The sequence below is a fragment of the Ahaetulla prasina genome, chromosome 2 (genome assembly GCF_028640845.1).
Source record: "Ahaetulla prasina isolate Xishuangbanna chromosome 2, ASM2864084v1, whole genome shotgun sequence".
In the NCBI taxonomy this organism is placed as follows: Eukaryota; Metazoa; Chordata; class Lepidosauria; order Squamata; family Colubridae; genus Ahaetulla; species Ahaetulla prasina.
In genome coordinates this window covers 241,680,491-241,700,492 of record NC_080540.1, presented here as the reverse complement: position 1 = coordinate 241,700,492, position 20,002 = coordinate 241,680,491, and the positions used below count along the sequence as shown (strand labels likewise).

Below are 20,002 nucleotides of genomic sequence, written 5' to 3'. Positions count from 1 at the left end.
AATAAGTTATTTATACATACTGATAGAAAGTTTTACATTAGCTATATGATATATTTTGTATGTGGCCCAAGACAATGTTTTAGTATTATATCTAAATTCTAATTTGCAATTAAATTAAGCTATATTTTATGGAAATAAGCCAGCTTCATAAACCATGCTTTTGAATAATATTAATAAGAGTTTGCCAGATTTGGATGATATGGCAAACTGTCGTAAATGAAAAATACAACCTTTAATTGTATTAGAGAGGAAGGGAAGAAGTGAGAAAAAAGAAATTAAGATTGTTCCTATCTAAATACTGTAATTATTATTTTGTCATCCCAGTTTTGGCTGTTGTGTTCTGGATCTTTTACATATTTATTTTCATGCATAAGCAAGTTAGGCTATAAGAGAACAAGTTGCAGAAATCAGAACACACCTCTTAGATCAATTTCCCAAGTCTTCAACTATAGACTACACTAACCAGCCTTACTGTTCTTTCCAAACCAACTGGAACTTTCACCTTTATTTGCATTTCATAGAAGTGTACTGCAAGGCATATTATCTACATAATGATTGTTTACAATATTTTTAGGAGGAAAAAACATAGTTTCTTACTTTAAATTGAGATCACCCATTTGTGCCTAGTATAAATGGAGAATAAGGAAGTTATGAAAATGGCAAGTATCAGCCATTTTGTCTATCCTAGACGGGTCTTATTTTGCTTTGGTCGTTTGCTCCCCTCCTCTCCCCAAAAAAGGATTTGTTTTTGTTTACTATGGATTGTTCTGATTTGAAGAATTATTTCAAACCCTCCAGATGGACATATTAAAGCAGTGGTCACCAACTGGTGGTCCGCGAGAAAATTTTGGTGGTCCGCAGAAAAATCTTTTGCATTTTTGCATTTTTTATATTGCACTAAGCCAGGGATCCTCAAACTATGGCCCCTGGGCAGGATACAACCTGCCAAAGCAATTAATCCCGCTTGCTGATGGGATGGGGTCCTTCAGGCATTTAGCTTGGCTGCCTGTTTAGTAGCTCCAGCTTCTCCCTCCCTCCTTGGGAGTCCAGGTGCTTCGGGGCCGGGATAGCTCAGGCAATAGAGAAGCCTGTTATTAAAAACACAGAGCCTGCAATTACTGCAGGTTCGAGCCCGGCCCAAGGTTGACTCAGCCTTCCACCCTTTATAAGGTAGGTAAAATGAGGACCCAGATTGTTGGGGGGGCAATAAGTTGACTTTGTAAAAAAATATACAAATAGAATGAGACTATTGCCTTATACATTGTAAGCCGCCCTGAGTCTTCGGAGAAGGGCGGGGTATAAATGTAAACAAAAAAAAAAAAAGTCAGCAGTGCATGAAACTTCAGCTGGGCTCCTCAAGAGACAGAGTTTGCAGGGGGGGCATCTAGCGCCCAGGCTGGCTACAAGACAAACATTCATTCTTGGTCATATTTGAGATTTCTAGCTGCAATGGACAGCAAAGCTAGGGTTGACCCCAGGTGCTTCTCTTTGCTAACAGGCAGCCACGCTAAGTGCCTGAAGGACCCCCTCCCGTCACTAATTCATATTAGTGGTCCGTGGGATTTAAAGTTATGAATTTAGTGGTCACTGAGGTCTGAAAGGTTGGTGACCCCTGTATTAAAGGAATGTACACAGACACATACATTGGCTTCAAATGTTCTCTTTTCCTGTTTGCTTTTCTGTACTTAATGTCACACTGGTGCATGATGACTCTTCCATGCATTGGAAATTCCCCCCTTTCTGTGAAGATGTGCTAGGAGAACCAAAGGCTGGTGGTTGAAAATAGTAAGCGGCGCACACCATTTTTCTTCATTGATAAATCATAGTGAATGTCTTATCCAGTCATATATGTCACTATATCACCATAACAAGACAAATTATCAGTAGCATTGCAAATTATTTTTTTCCTTCATGAATTTGGTTGTTGCAAGGAGCGGCTGCTTATAAAAAACCAGCATAATCTTCTGCAAACATGCTTCTTCCCTATATTTATTTGAATATTATTAGCTATAATTAGTGCTGCATTTGTGTAACTTTAAAAAGTTCTGATGATTTTCTAGTAAAGTTATACCTACGGGATATGACAATTCATTGTGTCTCACACTATCTATTGTTTCTAGGGATTGGATTCAGAATATAAGTGGAGATGCCTCCTCTTGTTCAGGTAAGCTTTGGTTTTCATAAATGATTGAATAACACAGAATAAATGTATGTATGTATGTATGTATGTATGTATGTATTTATGGCAATATTTCCCATTTGCATATAATATATAGATGATTATCACATTGCTTATATTTTTAACATGCTCCATATTTTATTCTGTAACTACCCCTAAAAATCTTGAAGAAATGAGACAGTAATCATTTCTGGATTCATAACCAAATCCATGATGGAATTGCCCAATTGCATAAACCAGGAATAGCCCACAAATGAAATCATGGGGCCTTATAAAAAGAAACTCTGAGAAACACCAAACAATAGCCTTACACAAAGGCTTTGTGTGAGTCTGCCTACATATGGATCAATTAGTAGACTATTTTTAATCTAGCATGGCTTCAGTGTTTTTATTTAGTTACCCTAAATTGTGAGCTTTTTATAGGCGTTTTTATAGATTCTTGTTCCTCAGCCACTGAGAAAGAGTTTCCAAATGGACAAAAAAAATATACTTGAGAGATCTTGCTCCCCAAAACAAATTTTCTATGTCCACAGATGATTATTACTGTTACATGGAACTGTTTTGGCTGTAATCTGTTTTCAAATTCTGGTCAAATCTCCGAATAGTTTTTTGCAATGTAGCCTTTTTCCAACTCCAGTGCATCCATAAGCCTGTTTTGTGTTCAAAGTTGATAAAAGTAACATTTGGCATAGTATCTGACTTTTAAAACAACAGACATTCCTTAATTAGGCTATGCTCTGAACATTGAAAGTCTGTCTATCCAGTGATGCTGTTTCTGGTTTAGATTGTATATTAACTAACCTATCAAAAGCACCAAGAATCATAAGAGTTGTTTTAAAAGCATTAACTGTTTTAAACTACAGATTGTTCTATACAAGAGTATTTAAACACAAGGTTCCTTTTCAAAGATTGTAATTCTTTTGAGATAGTCTGTCTTTCCAAGTTTGTGTTATATTTGTTGTTTGTTTGTGTTTAGGTTAAGCCTGTATATCGCACTTGTTATTATGATCTGCTCATTATACAACTTAAATATGTTAGACTTTTTTCCTCTGATCTGTTATGATCATTCATACATTTTTCCCTGTGCCTCCTCCACTTCCAAACATAAGAGCAGAGAAGTTCTACCCATATTTGTTTAGCTGAACCTGGGTATAATACGTAGTGTAAGTTATATCTTGTCTCGCATTAATAACGGTCATATCCATTTTGAAGTCTTCTGATGGAGGCATTCATCAACAGAATAAACAATGATTTTTTTTCCAATGATACCATATAACTCTGCAGGCCTTGTGCCATCTTCTAAACTAGTCCATGAATGCCTAGCATTTGAAGGACCCCATTCGATTGTATTACCCTGATTGATGCTTCCTGTCAACAGAAGGATACCAGTTGGATACTGCCATAGGTGTGGTGTGATAGGCTACCTGCACTGACATTATGAGCATTTGATCTCCCAACGTGGCTGAATTGGTCTCCCTTTCTCTTCAAAAAGTCGTTTCTGATGTGGTTTCACATTTATTTTGCCATTTCAGATAAAGTCAGAGAGCATTCTCTGCAGCACATTTTCGGGCATGGGAGCACTGCAGAATTAAAATGTTCAAAGAAATCCAACCTGGCACAGGTGGTTTGGAAATTCAAGGATGATGTGCTAAAGGTGGAAAGCCCTAAGTATCGTCTTCTGGAGAAAGCGTTGCTCATCTTCAATTTGTCTGAGGGTGACAGTGGCGTTTATCAATGCCTGTCAGAGGAAAAAGTGAAGAATCAAAAGTTTTCACAAGTGTTGGCTAAACATGTTTTGGAACTGAAAAAAATCCAGCATACCACTCTGGGCCCAAAGCAGCCTATTCCACAAACAGAAGGTAACAGAGAGGCATCTAAAATGGCTTCTTTTCCTACTGAAGGGTTAGCTGTTCACATTCCAACAGTACCAGTACCAGTCTCAACAGCCAGGATAGAAACAAATCCTCTTGTCCCAATGCTAATGAGCACTGCCTCCAGTCTTGAACGCACCAAGTCGTTTCTTGAGGTCCCTGAAAAGACCATGTTTCTAAAATCAAATGATAGTTCCCTTTTGATGTTTCTCTTTTTGTTCTTTTTTGTGCTGTTCTTGAGTCTGTTAGTCTACAATTGTTACAAAGGATATTTACCAGACCAGTGTCTGAAGTTCCGCTCTGCTATGATACTTGGGAAGAAGAAGCCCAAGGCAGATTTTTCTGATTGTGAGCAAAGTGTGAAAGAGACCTTGGTGGAGCCAGGCAGTCTTATGACCCAAAGTGGAGAACATCCAAAGCCAGCACATGACACAGGCTATGAAACAGAAGCAGACTATGGAAATGGCCACATTCAGCATGACGAGGACCATTCGCAATCTTACAAAGATGTCAAGGACAAACCTTTTGATGTTAAATGTGAACTGAAGTTTGCTGACTCAGATGCTGAGGCAGATTAAAGGCAACAGGTTCCAGTTTTTCTGATGAAAGTTTGATTATTCTACATTGAGTTTTTTTTAATACACTGCATTTGAAATGTGATAACTAGGCCACAAAGGGCTATCTATAAGGGTCATCGTTCTGTATGTGATTTGTCATTTCACAACTGGATTGAACAAGGAACTATCTGCTCTGTTCTAAAAAAACATTTTGTTCCACATTTATTTTTCTCATTTGTTCATTGAATTTTTATTTTAAATGGCCAGTTGCAAATTTGAAACATTTTTTTCTTGAGGTTGATTTAACATTTGCACATACTTCTTTATTTCCTGTTTCCATAGAAAGTAAAATTAACTCTTTTTGCAGATCCATGCCAAAAAGGATTTAAGTAGCTACAGCTTACATATATTTAACTGCTGTTAAAAAATCTAATTTCAGTTTAATTCCAAATTGGAAATAATATTTAGTTTATCAGATTGGTAAATTATAGGCTTTTTGTCCAGTTTTGGACATTTCTTTGCATCTAGTGATTTATAATGCTTAATGTACTGCCGTCATCGTATTTTGTCTGTTAACTATAGTTGATGAAAGAAGCATTTAAGTTTTCCCAAACAGTTTGTGTACTTTTTGTAGAATATGCTATATATTGGGACAGGTCTGGATAGATTTGCATAAGGTTCTCAGGGATACGTTTTGGTTAAATGATTTTGTTTTATTATTTTTAGAGATGCTATGGTAATCACTATAAGTGCTCAATTTTGGATTATGGGGAAATGTAGCTTAGAAAAGAGATTTAAAAAAAGGTGTTAGACACTGCCACATTAACTACATTTTGGGGTTTTTTTAAGTGGACGATGGGAGACACTGTCACCAAACTACACACATTTTGAGAGCCTTGTGTGTTTACACTGCAGAATTTGACAAACATTTGATGGCTGTCCCTGAAGAGGTGAGAGAGAATACTTATTTTTCAACCTTTTTCATAGTTGGAAAGTAATCAGATTATACCACCCAAAGCCACTTTGCGAAATGTTTTCACACTTTTATCACATCATACATCAACATTTGAAAAAAAGCAAGTGAAGAAACAAGACAGACAAACCAAAACTGCCCAAAAACTGTTTAATCTCTTCATGGATTAAAATACATTAAATGTGGTTCACGGTGGCACTATTTGTATGTAAAATTCTTTTGTGATGTACAGTTTTAATACTTGTATTTTGCTGTCTCTGTGTCTCTCCTTTGTGTTACAAGAAACAGGGAGGTTAGGAATAGCAAGAAATCTCCTTGCTCAGTAGGCAAATTTATCCCCAATTTTTTTTTTGTTAACTCCCCAACCACTCTTAGATGGTATTGCTGTGAATAGTTTTATATTTTGTATGATTCATTTTGCTTTTATTTTTCTATCTTACCTATGTATATGTGAAAAGGTTATGGAATAAATATTGAAATTAATTGCATTCCATCTTTATTATTGAACCTTAGATTAATTTTACCACAATAAAATCCACAAAGCTTTGGTTTCTTGTTTGGTGAACACAGAATGGAGTCAAGACAGGATCTCCATGGCTTTCCTTTACATTTCTGTTTTCTATTTTTTCCTCTTCTTTTTCTTTCGTATGCACATCATTTCTTTGGCATGTGAAGTGTTTCTTTTAGACTTTTTTCCTCAGTGCCCTTTTCTTCTTCTTTTTCCTTTTCTGTCCTCTTCTGCCACAGCTTCCACTTCTGTAGCTTTTCCTCCTACTGGTACCTCTTTGTCCTGTGTTGGAAGTGATTTCCCTTCACCCAGCTGCCTCCAGCCTGAAGTTTGGTCTAACACAGATCATGCTCCAGTTACACTGCTACCACCTTTCCTAAGTGACCAGATCCTGCATGTTAATGCTCATAGCACCTTCCTCCTCTTTTGTCAAGCCATAGGTAAGTCAGAAGATCCTTCCAGCGGCCACTGCCCGGTTTTGTTTATTCACCAAAGTGCCTGTGTTACATTTTTGTGACATGCCATCTTAAGCCCTCCAGTGAGTTAGGAAGAAGTTGGGGCATTAATTTCTTCAAGCTACCCCAATGATTCTCAACCTGTGGTTTTTGTGACCCCTGGAGGGGGGGGCACGATGTCACAGGGGGTCCTCGAAAGCTTGAAGAAATGTTATGATTTAAATCTTGAGTTAAGTCTTGGGGATCTGTGGCCATAAAAGGTATTTGAAGGGGGTCCGTAGTAAAGAAAAGGTTGACAACCATTGAGCTACCTGATTTATGTCCTACAGGCATGTGAGTATAGCTCAGCACTTGCTTTTAAGCTGCTCTGAACACATAAATGTAACTAGGGATGTTATAAAAACATTTACCTGACCAGAATGTATTCTATAATTTTGATTTCTTGGTTGTTTTGTTTTTTGTCTCTTGCATACATTTACACACACACTCACACACAGAGAGAAGTGATTCTTAGCACTATTTTAATAACACACTCATACTGTATCTGAATTAGAAATACTTGATTATGTTTGATAGAATTATTAAGTTAGCTTTTGGCAAGGTGTTAATTTTACCTTTTAAAGTGAGATAAATCACACTTCTCAGAATAGGAATAGAACTCTTTATTAATGGGTTTAGGATTCCATAGAATTATAAAATCTAAGGGTGGAAAGGGACCCCAATTATCTAAGCCATTACTTTCCAATATAGGCAGCTTCCAGATGTGTAGAAGTTCAACTGCCAGAATTCTCAAAAATGGCCATAACAATTCCGGAAATCTGGACTAGGGCGTTTTGAGCTCAATTGTGGAGAACTACCTGGATTCCATTTGCTTTTTCTGCAAATGCTCCAAGACACCCGGATCTCTTTCATATGTGCATCCCTGGCATGAATAATCTAGACTCCTATTCTGATGCCTTTTATTGTTCCTGTGGTAATGAAGGGCTTTGCATTTACATTTTAATGCTTTCTGCTCATTGTTGCAGCTTGACAAGGTTCTGAATTTTGATGCTGAGGTAGGAGTAACCAAATAGCAAGGGGCCCTGAATCCCCAGGAGATCTCCAGCAACTTAAATTCACAGAATTTCTTAAAACTGAGGAGGCTTACACAGGCAAAACAGGGAGCAAAACTCCAAATGAAAGCTAGGAGATTACTAAATCTGTGGGCAAAGCCACCTGTCAAAAGCATCCATAATTACAGCATTTATTTGCTTTTATTCATGATGCAGATTGCACAAATTCACTTATCACATCAGGAAGTGCAAGGTGTCTCATCCCTTCTTTTTTCCCCCCAGAAGTGATGATTACAATCAGGTAGCAATACTATCTTTGAAACTTTTTCTATATTTAAATTTTCCTTTGCTGAAATATTAAATCACTCCTTACACGCTCTCGTCTCTGATCATTTACCTCTGTTAATACTTTGACTCATTGTAAATTAGCATTTAGTCTTGATTTGCTTATCTTTCAACCTCCCCCTCTCTTTTCCCAGAGTAATTTGTTCTGCTTCTTCCAGCTGCTGTCTTAAGCCATTTGTGTTGCCAGTCGTCCTAGTGTCTAGAAGAGCATTATCTGCATTTTCTACCAGGCTTGACAATTTCTTACCACCTGGCTCCACAAATATCTTGGTTGTTTGCCCTTCCTTGCAATTACCAAGGTGTTTTTAGAAGCTTTGTGTACAATGCCTGGATCTCAGTACATGCTGTTTACTTGCCTTACCCATAAGGCTACTTTTTTCTTTTAGTCTGTTCTGCCCCTTCTGAATAAGTTACATCCGACCATTCTCTGCATTCTATTTCATGATTTTTAATCTCACCAGGTTTCCATAATGCCTACTAAACCAGGTTCATCTCCCTGCATTGAGAGTTCTAGTTCTTCATGTTCCACATGTCCATTTTAATTGATGGCTGGTGTGTCCTGATTACTATTTAACATCAGTTTGAATCTGATTGGTTCATTCTGAACACAGCCACATCCCTACTTATAAGAGGGTGTGCACACTTACACAACCACGTTCTGGTAAGTTTTATTTATCCCTCCCTCCCCCCCCAAAAAAAGATTTCAGTTTATTTCTGAATTTTTACAGCTGATATGTTATATTAAAGGTGGGAAAAATTCTGCAGTGATTTATCATCTTCATCTGATTTTTTTTTTTACATCTCAAAAACCTGGCATTTTAATAGTGTATAAATTTTTTATACCTACTGTAGTCTTGCATTTTTTTGCTTCCACTTCCAGAAAGAGTTTCTCAATCTGCTTATTAGCAGGTGTAGGCAATGTTACTCACTTCAACCCTTATTTGCATATTTTGCAGAAACATTTTATCTATTTTTTTATAATCACTAGGTATCCCAGCTCAGAACATTTTGACATAATTCAACAACTGGATGTTGTTTGCATGGAGTGATTGTGGATTTAGGATTGTTTTGAGTGTCATCATGCATGTGTGATTTATTTCACAAACAGTTATTACACATAAGCAGAATCTTGCTTCTTGGAAGTTCTCTAGGATGCATTAGTATTAAATAGCATACTTTTGTAGACCTTCAGAACCAATAAAAAAGGTAAAGGTTCCCCTTGCACATATGTGCTAGTTGTTCCCGACTCTAGGGGGTGGTGCTCATCTCCATTCAAAGCCGAAAAGCCAGCGCTGTCCAAAGACGTCTCTGTGGTCATGTGGCCAGCATGACTAAACGCCAAAGGCGCACGGAACGCTGTTACTTTCCCACCAAAAGTGGTCCCCATTTTTCTGTTTGCATTTTTTACATTTTCGAACTGCTAGGTTGGCAGGAGCTGGGACAAGTAATGGGAGCTCACCCTGTTATGCGGCACTAGGGATTCGAACCGCTGAACTTTCGATTGACAAGCTTAGCGTCTTAGCCAGTGCATCCCTTTTGGAACCAATAACTCTCATGTAAATTAAAAACATTTTTTAAAAGTATTTAATTTCTCATTGTACAAAAAAGAGCAATTAGCTTTCAGAGTTTTATTTTAGTCCTAGAACTGAAGCTAGGAGTTAAGGCAGTCTGTAATTTCCAGCATCTTCCACTGCAAAGATGCCTTAAATTGCTCTGCCTTGAATTTTTAAAGTGAGGCACAGAATTCTTACTTTCCTGCTATCCCTATTTCTACAAATGCCTCTAAAGCAGGGCTATCTAAACTGTTTCATTGATGGTCGCATCAGGGTTGTGTTTGATCTCGGGTGGTGGTGGTAGGGTGGGTGTGGCCAACTTGACGTCACTCCTGTCGGGGGCGCCTGTGGCGGCCCGAGTGCTCTGCCAGCAAAAATGGGCTCCCAGGCCTGTGTTCACTGGCAGAGCATTGCAGGAGGCCGTGGCAGCTGAAAACAGAGTTCGGGAGCTTATTTTCACTGGCTGAAGCACCATGTTGTTTCTAGGGTGGTCCCGTGGGCCAGATCTAAGTACCCTGTGAGCCAGATCCGGCCCCTGGGCCTTGAGTTTTACACCCCTGCTCTAGATTCTTCGGATTCAAAACCCTTTGTTCTGCACTTTTATCAACAACTCTTTAAAGTAAGGAATGGATCTCAGTACTGCTCTCTGCTGAGCTATGGAGGTTAGAGGAAATAGTGGATGATGAAGACCTTGGGAGTGGTTCAAAGGATGAACCACAGATAAATACTGTAAAAGGGATTAGAAAAGGTTTGAGGAAAGCTCAATAGAGGAGGATGAGGTGTGTACGTGTGTGTGTGTGTGTGTGTGTGTGTGTGTGTGTGAGAGAGAGAGAGAGAGAGAGAAGCAGCATCAGCTTGAGTACAAGAGAAAACAATGGGGTATTCTAGGGTCGTTGAGGAATGGAACAAAATGTGTATTTTGATGCTCAAGTTACACTTCCTTCTTGTATTCAAGTTCTTATTCTTTTAACTCCATCTATTTGGCATTTGAGGAGATGGGAACCTTAAAGCTAACCACACCCATTGTTCTGTGAATGAGCATTTCCACACCTTAATTTGTAACCAATCCTATGGTAGTTTTTCAATATTTCAAACATACTGGTTGGCCCAAAATGGGTACAGTCCCATCCAGAATCATGATGTCAAATTGAACAACTGCGAATTGGGAATCGTAGGTAGACCTGATTCCCAGAAAATTAAACTGTTGATTGTAGCTCATTAATTAAAAAAAAAAATTCTGGGATGGTGGGAGTTGAGATTGTAAGGATTGCTAAATGCTTCTTGGTTATCTCTCAAGTTAATGCTGGGTGTAGAGCCTCCTGCTATGATTAATTTTCAGATGATGTTTTATTGTATGACTGACTTCCCCATAGTCATCAGATGTGCTGAATCAGAGATTGCTGTTTTTTTTCTCTTACCTGCTGTCTATTTTTGTTAGGGAGTTTCTAAGGCTGAGAGACTCAGGAATAGGAAGTTTGTAGTCTATACATCATTTACTTCTCACTCCAGCATATGTCGAAAGATCTCAAGGAATATGTCCTTTGCTCTTTGATCCTCTTTAGAGCTTCACTTCCCACCAAGCAAAGAAGGGAGAAAGGTCACCTGGCTCTCGGTTTATGATCCAGTTTAAAACAGTCTTTTCCTCTCAGTTTTGAAGATTGTAGGACTTAATTAACTAACCATCTCCTTATAAGGGAAATGAGTGGCATGCAAATCAAATCAATCAATTAATCTTTACTGTACCAAGGATGTTAAATCATTATCTTTCCTATACTGTTCACAATACTAGCACTGCACACCAGAACAACTAGACACAAGAACAGTTTTTTCCCGAAGGCCATCACTCTGCTAAACAAATAATTCCCTCAACACTGTCAGACTATTTACTGAATCTGCACTACTATTAATCGTTTCATAGTTCCCATCACCAATCTCTTTCCACTTATGACTGTATGACTATAACTTGTTGCTGGCAATCCTTATGATTTATATTGATATATTGATCATCAATTGTGTTGTAAATGTTGTACCTTGATGAACGTATCTTTTCTTTTATGTACACTGAGAGCATATGCACCAAGACAAATTCCTTGTGTGTCCAATCACACTTGGCCAATAAAATTCTATTCTATTCTATTCTATTCTATTCTATTCTATTCTATTCTATTCTATTCTATTCTATTCTAGAGATGTTTATTTTTTCTATTTCTTTAGAACAAATAATTTGCCACCAGATCTCTTGTTTAATAGGCAGATTGAAGAAAACATGAAATAAGTTGATTTTCTTTCCACATTGTTTTACCCATTGGAAACTAAAGTATGTTGGGAAATCCAAAATACTGAAATAATTACTAGAATGTTACTTTAATTGATGTAGTGTCTTGAAGGAAATAACTAAATCCGTTTGACTATTTTAAATATTCAACCATATTCTCGGTGAGGCCCATTCCATACGTGGGACCCAAGGCAGTTTTCCTCACCACAATCTTTCCTAAAGAATACCCAACTTGTATGGCTCCTCTTTTTTCTTCTCCTCCTGGAGTATAATTTTTAATTATTGTCTTCTGGACCAATTAAGCAGTTACAATTCCTGAATCATGCCAGTTTGTGTCTTGTTGAGTAATAGGGAGAGAACCCTTATTTGGGGTTCAATAATTGCTGGGCAGAGTCAAAAATTAGAATAGAATAGAATAGAATAGAATAGAATAGAATAGAATAGAATAGAATAGAATAGAATAGAATAGAATAGAATAGAATTTATTGGCCAAGTGTGATTGGACACACAAGGAATTTGTCTTGGTGCATATGGTCTCAGTGTACATAAAAGAAAAAACACCTTCATCAAGATATAACATTTACAACACAAATGATGGTCATAGGGTACAATTTAACCCTTAATGATAGCAACAAAAAGTTACAGTCATAAGTGGAAAGAGATTGGTGATGGAAACGATGAGACGATTAATAGTAGTGTATGGCCAAGATGGTGGCCATAATGGCATAATCAAAGCTCCAATTGTTGTTTAATGTGTATCATGTGTCACACACAAAAACAGTAGGAGCCATCATGGCCACCATATTGTCTTTTTCTATAATCCCCGTGGACATTCCTAAAGAATTGCTGGCCTGTTTCCCATGTGCCCAGAGTAGAAATTAGAAGAAGACATAGCAAATGGTCCTTTTGTGTGAAAAGAGCTTTCAAATTTCAAAGGGTTACAGCTTTTTTGTTTCTTTCACAGTGGTTCAGCTCACAGCAAAATGAGAGCCCCTCTCTGAGGGAGGTGTACGGTTCAAAAATGTGAAAAATAAATAAATGAAAATTTCAGCGGATTCCTTCAGATGCAATTTTCATTTCTCACTTTAAATATTGTTATGGTGAAGCATATCTTTTAGATTCCCTTTTTCACAGTGTCTCTCCTGGAGCCATTTTAGTCTGAGAATGCTGATTTTTAAAAATAGTTTTGGTTTTCTTACAATCTACTTAAAGATATGGTGCTCCTAAGCATATTTTCTAGAAAGTGTCATTTGCTACATCTGCTAATGTGTGATTGATACACACACACACATACACATACAGAGAAGATAAGGCACATAAATTGTCCCAATAAAAAGTCCTTGGCTAGTCTTCATTAAATTTTCACTCATGCTACGTTTCCATGTTGGGATGAGGATTCTTCCATCAGGGAATTAAATTTATACACAAAAAATGACTTTAAGAACCCAGGCATAATCATTTAATCCAGCGGTGAAATCTGTCCCGTTCTATCCGGCTCGCACGAACCGGTAGCGCCTGCGGCGGGAGGCTCTGCCCACCCGCCAGGACGTCATTACATCCTGATTTTGATCTTCTGCGCATGTGCAGAAGAGGCACGCACGTTCACACTCCCGAACTGGTAGCGAAGGTAAGTGCATTTCACCGCTGATTTAATCTCTTTTATTTTTATTTGGCATTTCCCTTGTGCTTCTGCCTTGATTCTACTCTTCTCATGTTGATTTCCATCCTCAATGACCTTATTTTTTCCACCTTCAGCGAGACCTCATCCAACTGAAACTAGATTGACTCTAGCAATGTCTTCTATTGTAAATTGAACTAACAACAGACCTGCACCCCAATAATTTTAGTTTTGAGAAGATTCACTATCATAACGGTTTTTCCTGAGCAAAACATTGTGAACTTATAATACTTAGCAGACCATCCTTTCAAACTTTGTTGTAAGGCGAATGGTGCTTTAAAGTGTGCTTCTAAATCTGTAACAGTTGCAGGATCTTTCATCATTTCAGAACAATACAGAAATTTAGTGTTCTGTTTGTAATGGAAAGTACATTTTTTTCTCCATAAGCAGCTTTGCAAAGTGTCATTTATATTAATAGCTCATCATCATCAATAACGGAAACATGGACTAGAAAAACGTAACCTTTGAAATGAAACTTTTGCATTGAAACCTATGAGGAAAATGGCAGATCACATTTTGGTTTATTCAACAATAACCCTTACCCTCATGCAAATATAGATAGATCTGCAGCCTTAAAAGCGAGATGCTAGCCTCTGCATCATGACATGAAGCGCAGCTTAAATCATATCTGCACTGGAATTCCTCTGGTGTGAAATGTCGCACTTGACTCAGGTGTTGCTGTGCAATACTGGAGCCCTAGTAGACTTTTAGATACAATCAGCTTTGTATTTAAATTCAATTTAAATTTAATGCATAAAGAACTACAAATGTGCTTTATATTGAAAGTGTATGCCTCCATATTCTGCATATTTATTACCCTCGGATCGAAAGCCTTTTCCCCCTTCTGTTTTCTATTTCATGCAGTATATGTACCTGCAAAGGAAATGTGGGATGCATATGCCAGTAAACATTAGAAGAAATATGTTGATAAGCTTTCCTTTTGCTGGGAGTTATTAAGCAGTATTTGGATGGTCTGTAGGCATTCCAGGCATATAATTCCAGATCTCACTTTAATATTTTAAATTGACATGTGATTCCTGCATTTGATAACCATTAATATTTTTTTAATTCTACAAGCATCGCTGAAACATGAAGAAAAATGAAAGTAAGTACATTGATTTTCTTTTAATGAAAGATGCAAGTATCCAAGGCCATCCAAATGGTTTCAGTTTAATGGTTCATTGCAATGTCCTCGTCTAGAAAATCATTTCTACTAATGCCATTAAGCCAAGGTTGAATTATATCTTACAAACATAAATTCAAACACAATACCAACTTCTATATCAACTGGGAGCCTAGTTAATTTGCCAAAACATTTACTGCAGTAAATCTAGTCAGTATGGCTTGGAGAGCTGATTGTACACAAATATCGTGCACCAATATTTCTTCTGCATGTTGTCAATTTTTACAATTAAAAAGTTCACATTGCTCTTTTCTTTTTTTTAACATACTATTTGCCAACCACAAAACCCATGGCCATTACCTATGGAGTGTTAGGAAGATGAGAAGTTGCAGTCTAATATATCTGGAATACATTAAATTGCAGCAGTGATAATGGTTGCACGTGTCGGAATAAAGTATTTTTTTAGATATGAATTGTGCTCACTCTCTTTTTAATTGTTGTGAGGGATGTATTTATGCAATCAAAAATTAGGTATTTATGAGCCCTTCATCTAAAGTTAAAAAAAAAAGAAAATTCCACTCCTCCATGACCTGAAATGAAGGAGTATTGCTGCCATTGAGAAAATAAGAAGTTGGTTTGTGCTGAAACAAGGGAAAATCCTGTTTTCGGGACTCTGAAACCTTCATGGGAAAATGACGAAAGCTGCCCGATTAGCACGTCTTCAGTCACACCCCAAGGTGCTGCTTGGGAAGCTACCAGAAGGGTATCAGCTGCAAAAGGGTGTCAGCTGCAGAAGTTATCCGCAGGTCAGATCTGAAGACATTTGTTTCTTTGGGGTAGGCTGTTTGAGAAAGGAGTTGTAGGAATGAAATGTTTTTGAATGGCTCCCAAGAGTACTGATGGTTTGGGAAAATAACCTGAGATTGTGGTGTTTGAAACCGCAATGCAATGATTTGCACCCAACATGAATTCCTTTCTTCAATTCTCAAAGCTTAGGTGGAAACCTCTCCCCAAATGCTGGAAAATAGGAAAGGATTTCAACCTGATGCCACAAAGTGTTTGTATTTTACCTATATGTATTCAACACTCTGCTTAGAGCATTATTTCAGTGCCTTCCATAGCAAATTTTGAGATCAATTTAATATGATATATTATAAATTGGGACTCATCCAATGTAAATATGCTTTGGAGCAAGCATGTGTAATGTTTCTATGAACAAGGGTCAATCTGATTTTTTAAAAATAGTATATCAGGGATTATATTTATCAAAACAGATGTGGTCTCAAGACTAAAGAAATTGACTCAAAGACAAAATTAAATATACTACAAGGATGACTTGGCAGCACTTTTCTGAGCAGTTGTGAGGGTCCAATCTGTCATTTATAGCTTTGGGATTTGTGCTCATTCTACTATATCTTCGGTATTTCTTTCTCCTTGTACCTTTGGAGAAAGGCTAGATTGAAAGTGCATTTGCTTGTACCCTATTCCATGTTGACCTCTTGGATTAAAGGTAGGATTAAATATACATTATCTTAATTGAAGGACTAGAGAAATCATTGGGAAAAAGAATACTTACAACTAAACTGACGTCTTCAAGATGATAATAGTGGAAAGGTGTTGTCAGGGGAAGCATCACTGTATTATGGCTTTTGGATGGTGGCCCCTGTCAATTCATGGAGCAGTTGGTTTTCGGAGAGGAGGGGCGGGAGGAAATACCTTCCTGTTATAGTTAATAAAATGGGTTTGTGCCTAACTAACCTTTCAAACCTGTTTTTATCTGGAAGATAATGAACACAGAAGGCATGGCAATGGGGTTATGACATGCAGGTGGGTGAAGGGAAGAAAGGGCATTTCTACGGGAAGTTCAGTTAATCACCAAAATATCTGGGAAATAGGTTTCTTTTACCAATTTTTCTCTAGACTTTGCTTGGAAGATCTCAGGATTTCTACCAGATGCAAAAATGTATTATTAGAGTATCCTGTTCCAGGGAGACTTTGTAATGTCTTTAGACTTTGCACTTGTCCTATTTGTTTGACTGACCACTTTTCCACAGGGTCCAGAGACGCACATTTTGTATGGAAAAAAAATGGGCAAAAGATGGCAAACTGTGTGAATGAGCAAACCCACATGCTGTCCAATGGGCGAATGCACCTCTTAAGTTGGGTGAAAGATGCCGTGGCACAGGATTCAGAATACACTTGCCTGCTGATCTCAGAATCTGGGAGCAAAGCCTCTACCTCGTCTATCACTGTAGAAGGTAACGGGGTCTCTGCTGGGCAGTGGCTTTTTTCAGATTTCAAGATGTCACACAGAACTCTAAAACCAAAGAGCCCTGAGGCAGAAAATCCTAAGCTGAGCAAACCTAATGGGCCAGCTAGACTGCTCATTTCAGGTAACTAAAAGGGGACCTAGTGGGAATACACAGATTTATGATCTCAGGAATGCTGACTTGTTCCAACATGAGCAAATTGGCATCTCTGCAAAATTATCATTTGTGGTTAAAGGATGCAGCCGGATTACTGCTGAGCAGAAGAAAACTTGGCAGGCTCTCGATAATTTAACACTAAGCAGAAATGAGCAAGTGTGGATGCCTGTGCTCTACCCAGAAATATTTTCTATCAATGTTATTGCACAATATACTAAGCTGCTTTTAAGTACCGTAACTCCCTTTTATCTAAATAAACTTACAAAATAAGTAAGACCCTTGTCAATTGATGATTTGAACTGTATAAATGTTAAATATTCTCATAGCATCACATGCTTAGCTCTAGATCTATATAAGAGAACATATAATTTTTAAAAATACCAATATTTGAATGTTTAATAAGCACCTAACCCAAATCCCTCCCTCCCATTGTTTACTTTAGGTAGCAACTCTCAAGAGACCTGGTCAAGAGACTTTGCTAGCTGGAGAAGTGTTATTGGTCAGCATGAGAAACTGTTGGAAAATTGGAAAAACACATTGGTAGGTATTACATTTGGGGCAGGTGGATTTTCATTTTGTTTAGACGAAGAAAGGACATTTTATTTTTGCAGGGTGCCTGGAAGAAATTGGCAAAACTGTCTTAGTTTGTGCAGAACCGTTAGCATTTTCGCCACAAAACAGGAACACTGCAAGTCACAAAGTACTTTACAATATTTGTGAAGTCTTGGGCTGGTCAGTTACCATTTCTAAATTCATATTAGTTGGTTTGAAACCCGGCAAATCAACCTGTAACTTTTGTCAATTGCCACATTGGCAATTGCTAGAGATAGTTTGGGTGTTTTTCCACATCTGAATGATCTTTCTTGTACTTTCATGAGTCACCCTTAGGCACTCCACTGTATTCATATTGCCAAAAGCAGCAAATGCACTGAAGACACCTGGTATCGTTAGCTTACTTTCATCATAAAATCCTTATTCTAGAGTGCTCCCAGAGCCAATTCAAAAGACCCACAGCAGTCTAATATGACCGTAGTAGTTCAAAGTGCACTTTTATGAAATGCACACTTGTCAGTTTATTGAGAAGTTGCTGTGCTGGTCCATAACTGTAATAAAGACTGAACTGAAATTGAGATGAGCATGCAAAGTCTTACGTCCCTGTAGAAAGTAAGATTAGTAGACTCAGGGACAAGGTATTACGTTTATTACTGTATAATGATTCACTCGGATTAAAAGGCTTTTTCTGGTTTGTATTTATTTAGGACAGTTGCAACAAAAGTAGCACCGTGTAAGAGGCTAAAAGTGTTGTTGAAAAAGAAAAGATACTCTGACATCGAACTAGCTCAGGTATGACCTGTGTGCCAATCATTCTAAGCAGAAGATAGCAGGGAAACTAGCCTGTTGCTTTATCAGCTGATGTGAACCGTGTGTATTGAAGAGCTGCCATCGGGTACTCTGTAAATATCTCCATGCCAAGAAAAAGAAAAAGGATGTTACAAGATGTGCACGACCTCATTACCTGATATTTAACGAATCCCATGACCGATGACTTCGGTCTTTGCCTATTCGAAAGAACAATTCCAGCTGCACTAGTAGATGGAAAGTACATGAAATCTCACTGCACTATACATTTATTAAGACAGTATAATTCAGGCAAGGTAGGTTCTTTCCCTTTAGTCTGGTTACTCGGCTGCGGGATCTTTTGAGGAAAACGGATTATGCCTGCAAATAACTCCTGAAAAATTCAACTATTTCTTCAAATGGATTTTTGCAATCATAATTTCATTTTGAAGCCTAAAAATGGCTGATCTGCTGAATCAGATAATAAAAAAACAGGTTTTAAAAAAAAATTGGTAAATATATATTTTGACAAAGTAAATGAAAACTCTGTAACTGCTACAACTACACTATACCTAAAGGTGAAAATGGAGTACCACTAGTAAAAATTGCACAATTATCTTGTTCAGAGCGAAGTTATGCTGATTCGCATGCAAAACACTTTGCTTCAGTTTACAAACTTCACTTGGAAACCTGGTACAAGAGTTGCTGAAACATATTGTGTGATCAGCCCTCTACGGATATGTGAATACAACCATGTATTAAATCAAGTCATCCATTCAAGTCAAACAAGATCTGCTTCCCAGGGTTTTAAATTTCTGTTAGCAGGATTCACAGAATTCTCACAGAATATGCAGAAATTCATAGTGATGTCGTAAATTACAATATTCCTAATTATCAGTAATCTTATCAAATCATTGAGGCACACTTGCTAGCCCCATGCTGGACCCTTAGATTAAGGGTTTTCCTGTCCCCCCATTCCATTTTTAAAACTACATATTTCATTATATAGAGAACCCAATTAAAATTCAAACGTCTTGATAACTTTCATTTGCTAGGAAATGTAGAAAGTGTTGCTGACTAGAAAGATACTACAAATAATCAGTGTCTGAGCTATATTATGCTATCTCCAGTGTTATAACATACAGCAGTGACTTCAAGATATTTTATTATAGATTGAGGTAGCTTAAGACTACCTCCAATTCTCTTTTTCTGCATCCACCAGAACATCTTCCAACCACAATTGTTCAAAATTAGTGATGCAGTTTCAGGCACATTAAAACATAAAACTGTTACTAAAACCCTGTCAACTTTTTAAGTAAGAAAGATATGTTTTCAAAATTTGATGAACAATGAAAAAAACCCCACCATTCTTAAAAAAATTTAAGTGCATTCCTTGGCAAAAGGCAACTTGCCCCAGTACCCTAGCATTGATACAATAAAAATCTTATTTCTTTATTATCAATACCCTAGCATTGATAATAAAGAAATAAGATTTTTATTGTATCAGTTTTTGTTGAACCAAGCACTTCTATATCTGTATTTTATGCAGGTAAAGGCACAGGAAGACATAAAAACTTTAACCAAATTCTCTTACCAGTACTTATTGATACTAATAAAGGAGCAAATAGCATTTGGAAATCAAAGCACTGGAAAATACACCTGTTACTAA

The 20,002-nt window shown here is 37.5% G+C and overlaps 2 protein-coding genes across 8 annotated transcripts in view; both read left to right on the top strand.

Moving 5' to 3' along the window:
- SEMA4D (semaphorin 4D) overlaps nt 1–5,995 on the top strand; it is a 121,861-nt gene extending 115,866 nt beyond the window's left edge. For 6 of the 7 annotated variants that reach the window (XM_058166132.1, XM_058166129.1, XM_058166131.1 and 3 more), the window contains 2 exons: nt 2,121–2,164; nt 3,712–5,599. In XM_058166132.1, coding sequence (XP_058022115.1) covers nt 2,121–2,164; nt 3,712–4,628 — 961 coding nt within the window. In that variant the 3' untranslated portion in view covers nt 4,629–5,599. Of the gene's footprint in view, nt 1–2,120; nt 2,165–3,711 lie in introns of all 7 variants that reach the window. The other variant, XM_058166134.1, reaches the window with a different exon arrangement.
- A 178-nt stretch (nt 5,996–6,173) lies between these two features.
- Nucleotides 6,174–18,429, top strand: LOC131189758 (uncharacterized). The gene is made up of 3 exons (XM_058166135.1): nt 6,174–6,528; nt 16,624–16,827; nt 17,438–18,429. Exons 1-3 carry the CDS (start codon nt 6,174–6,176, stop codon nt 17,713–17,715), a joined length of 837 nt encoding a protein of 278 aa, XP_058022118.1. The 3' UTR covers nt 17,716–18,429.
- Nucleotides 18,430–20,002: the final 1,573 nt, after the last annotated feature.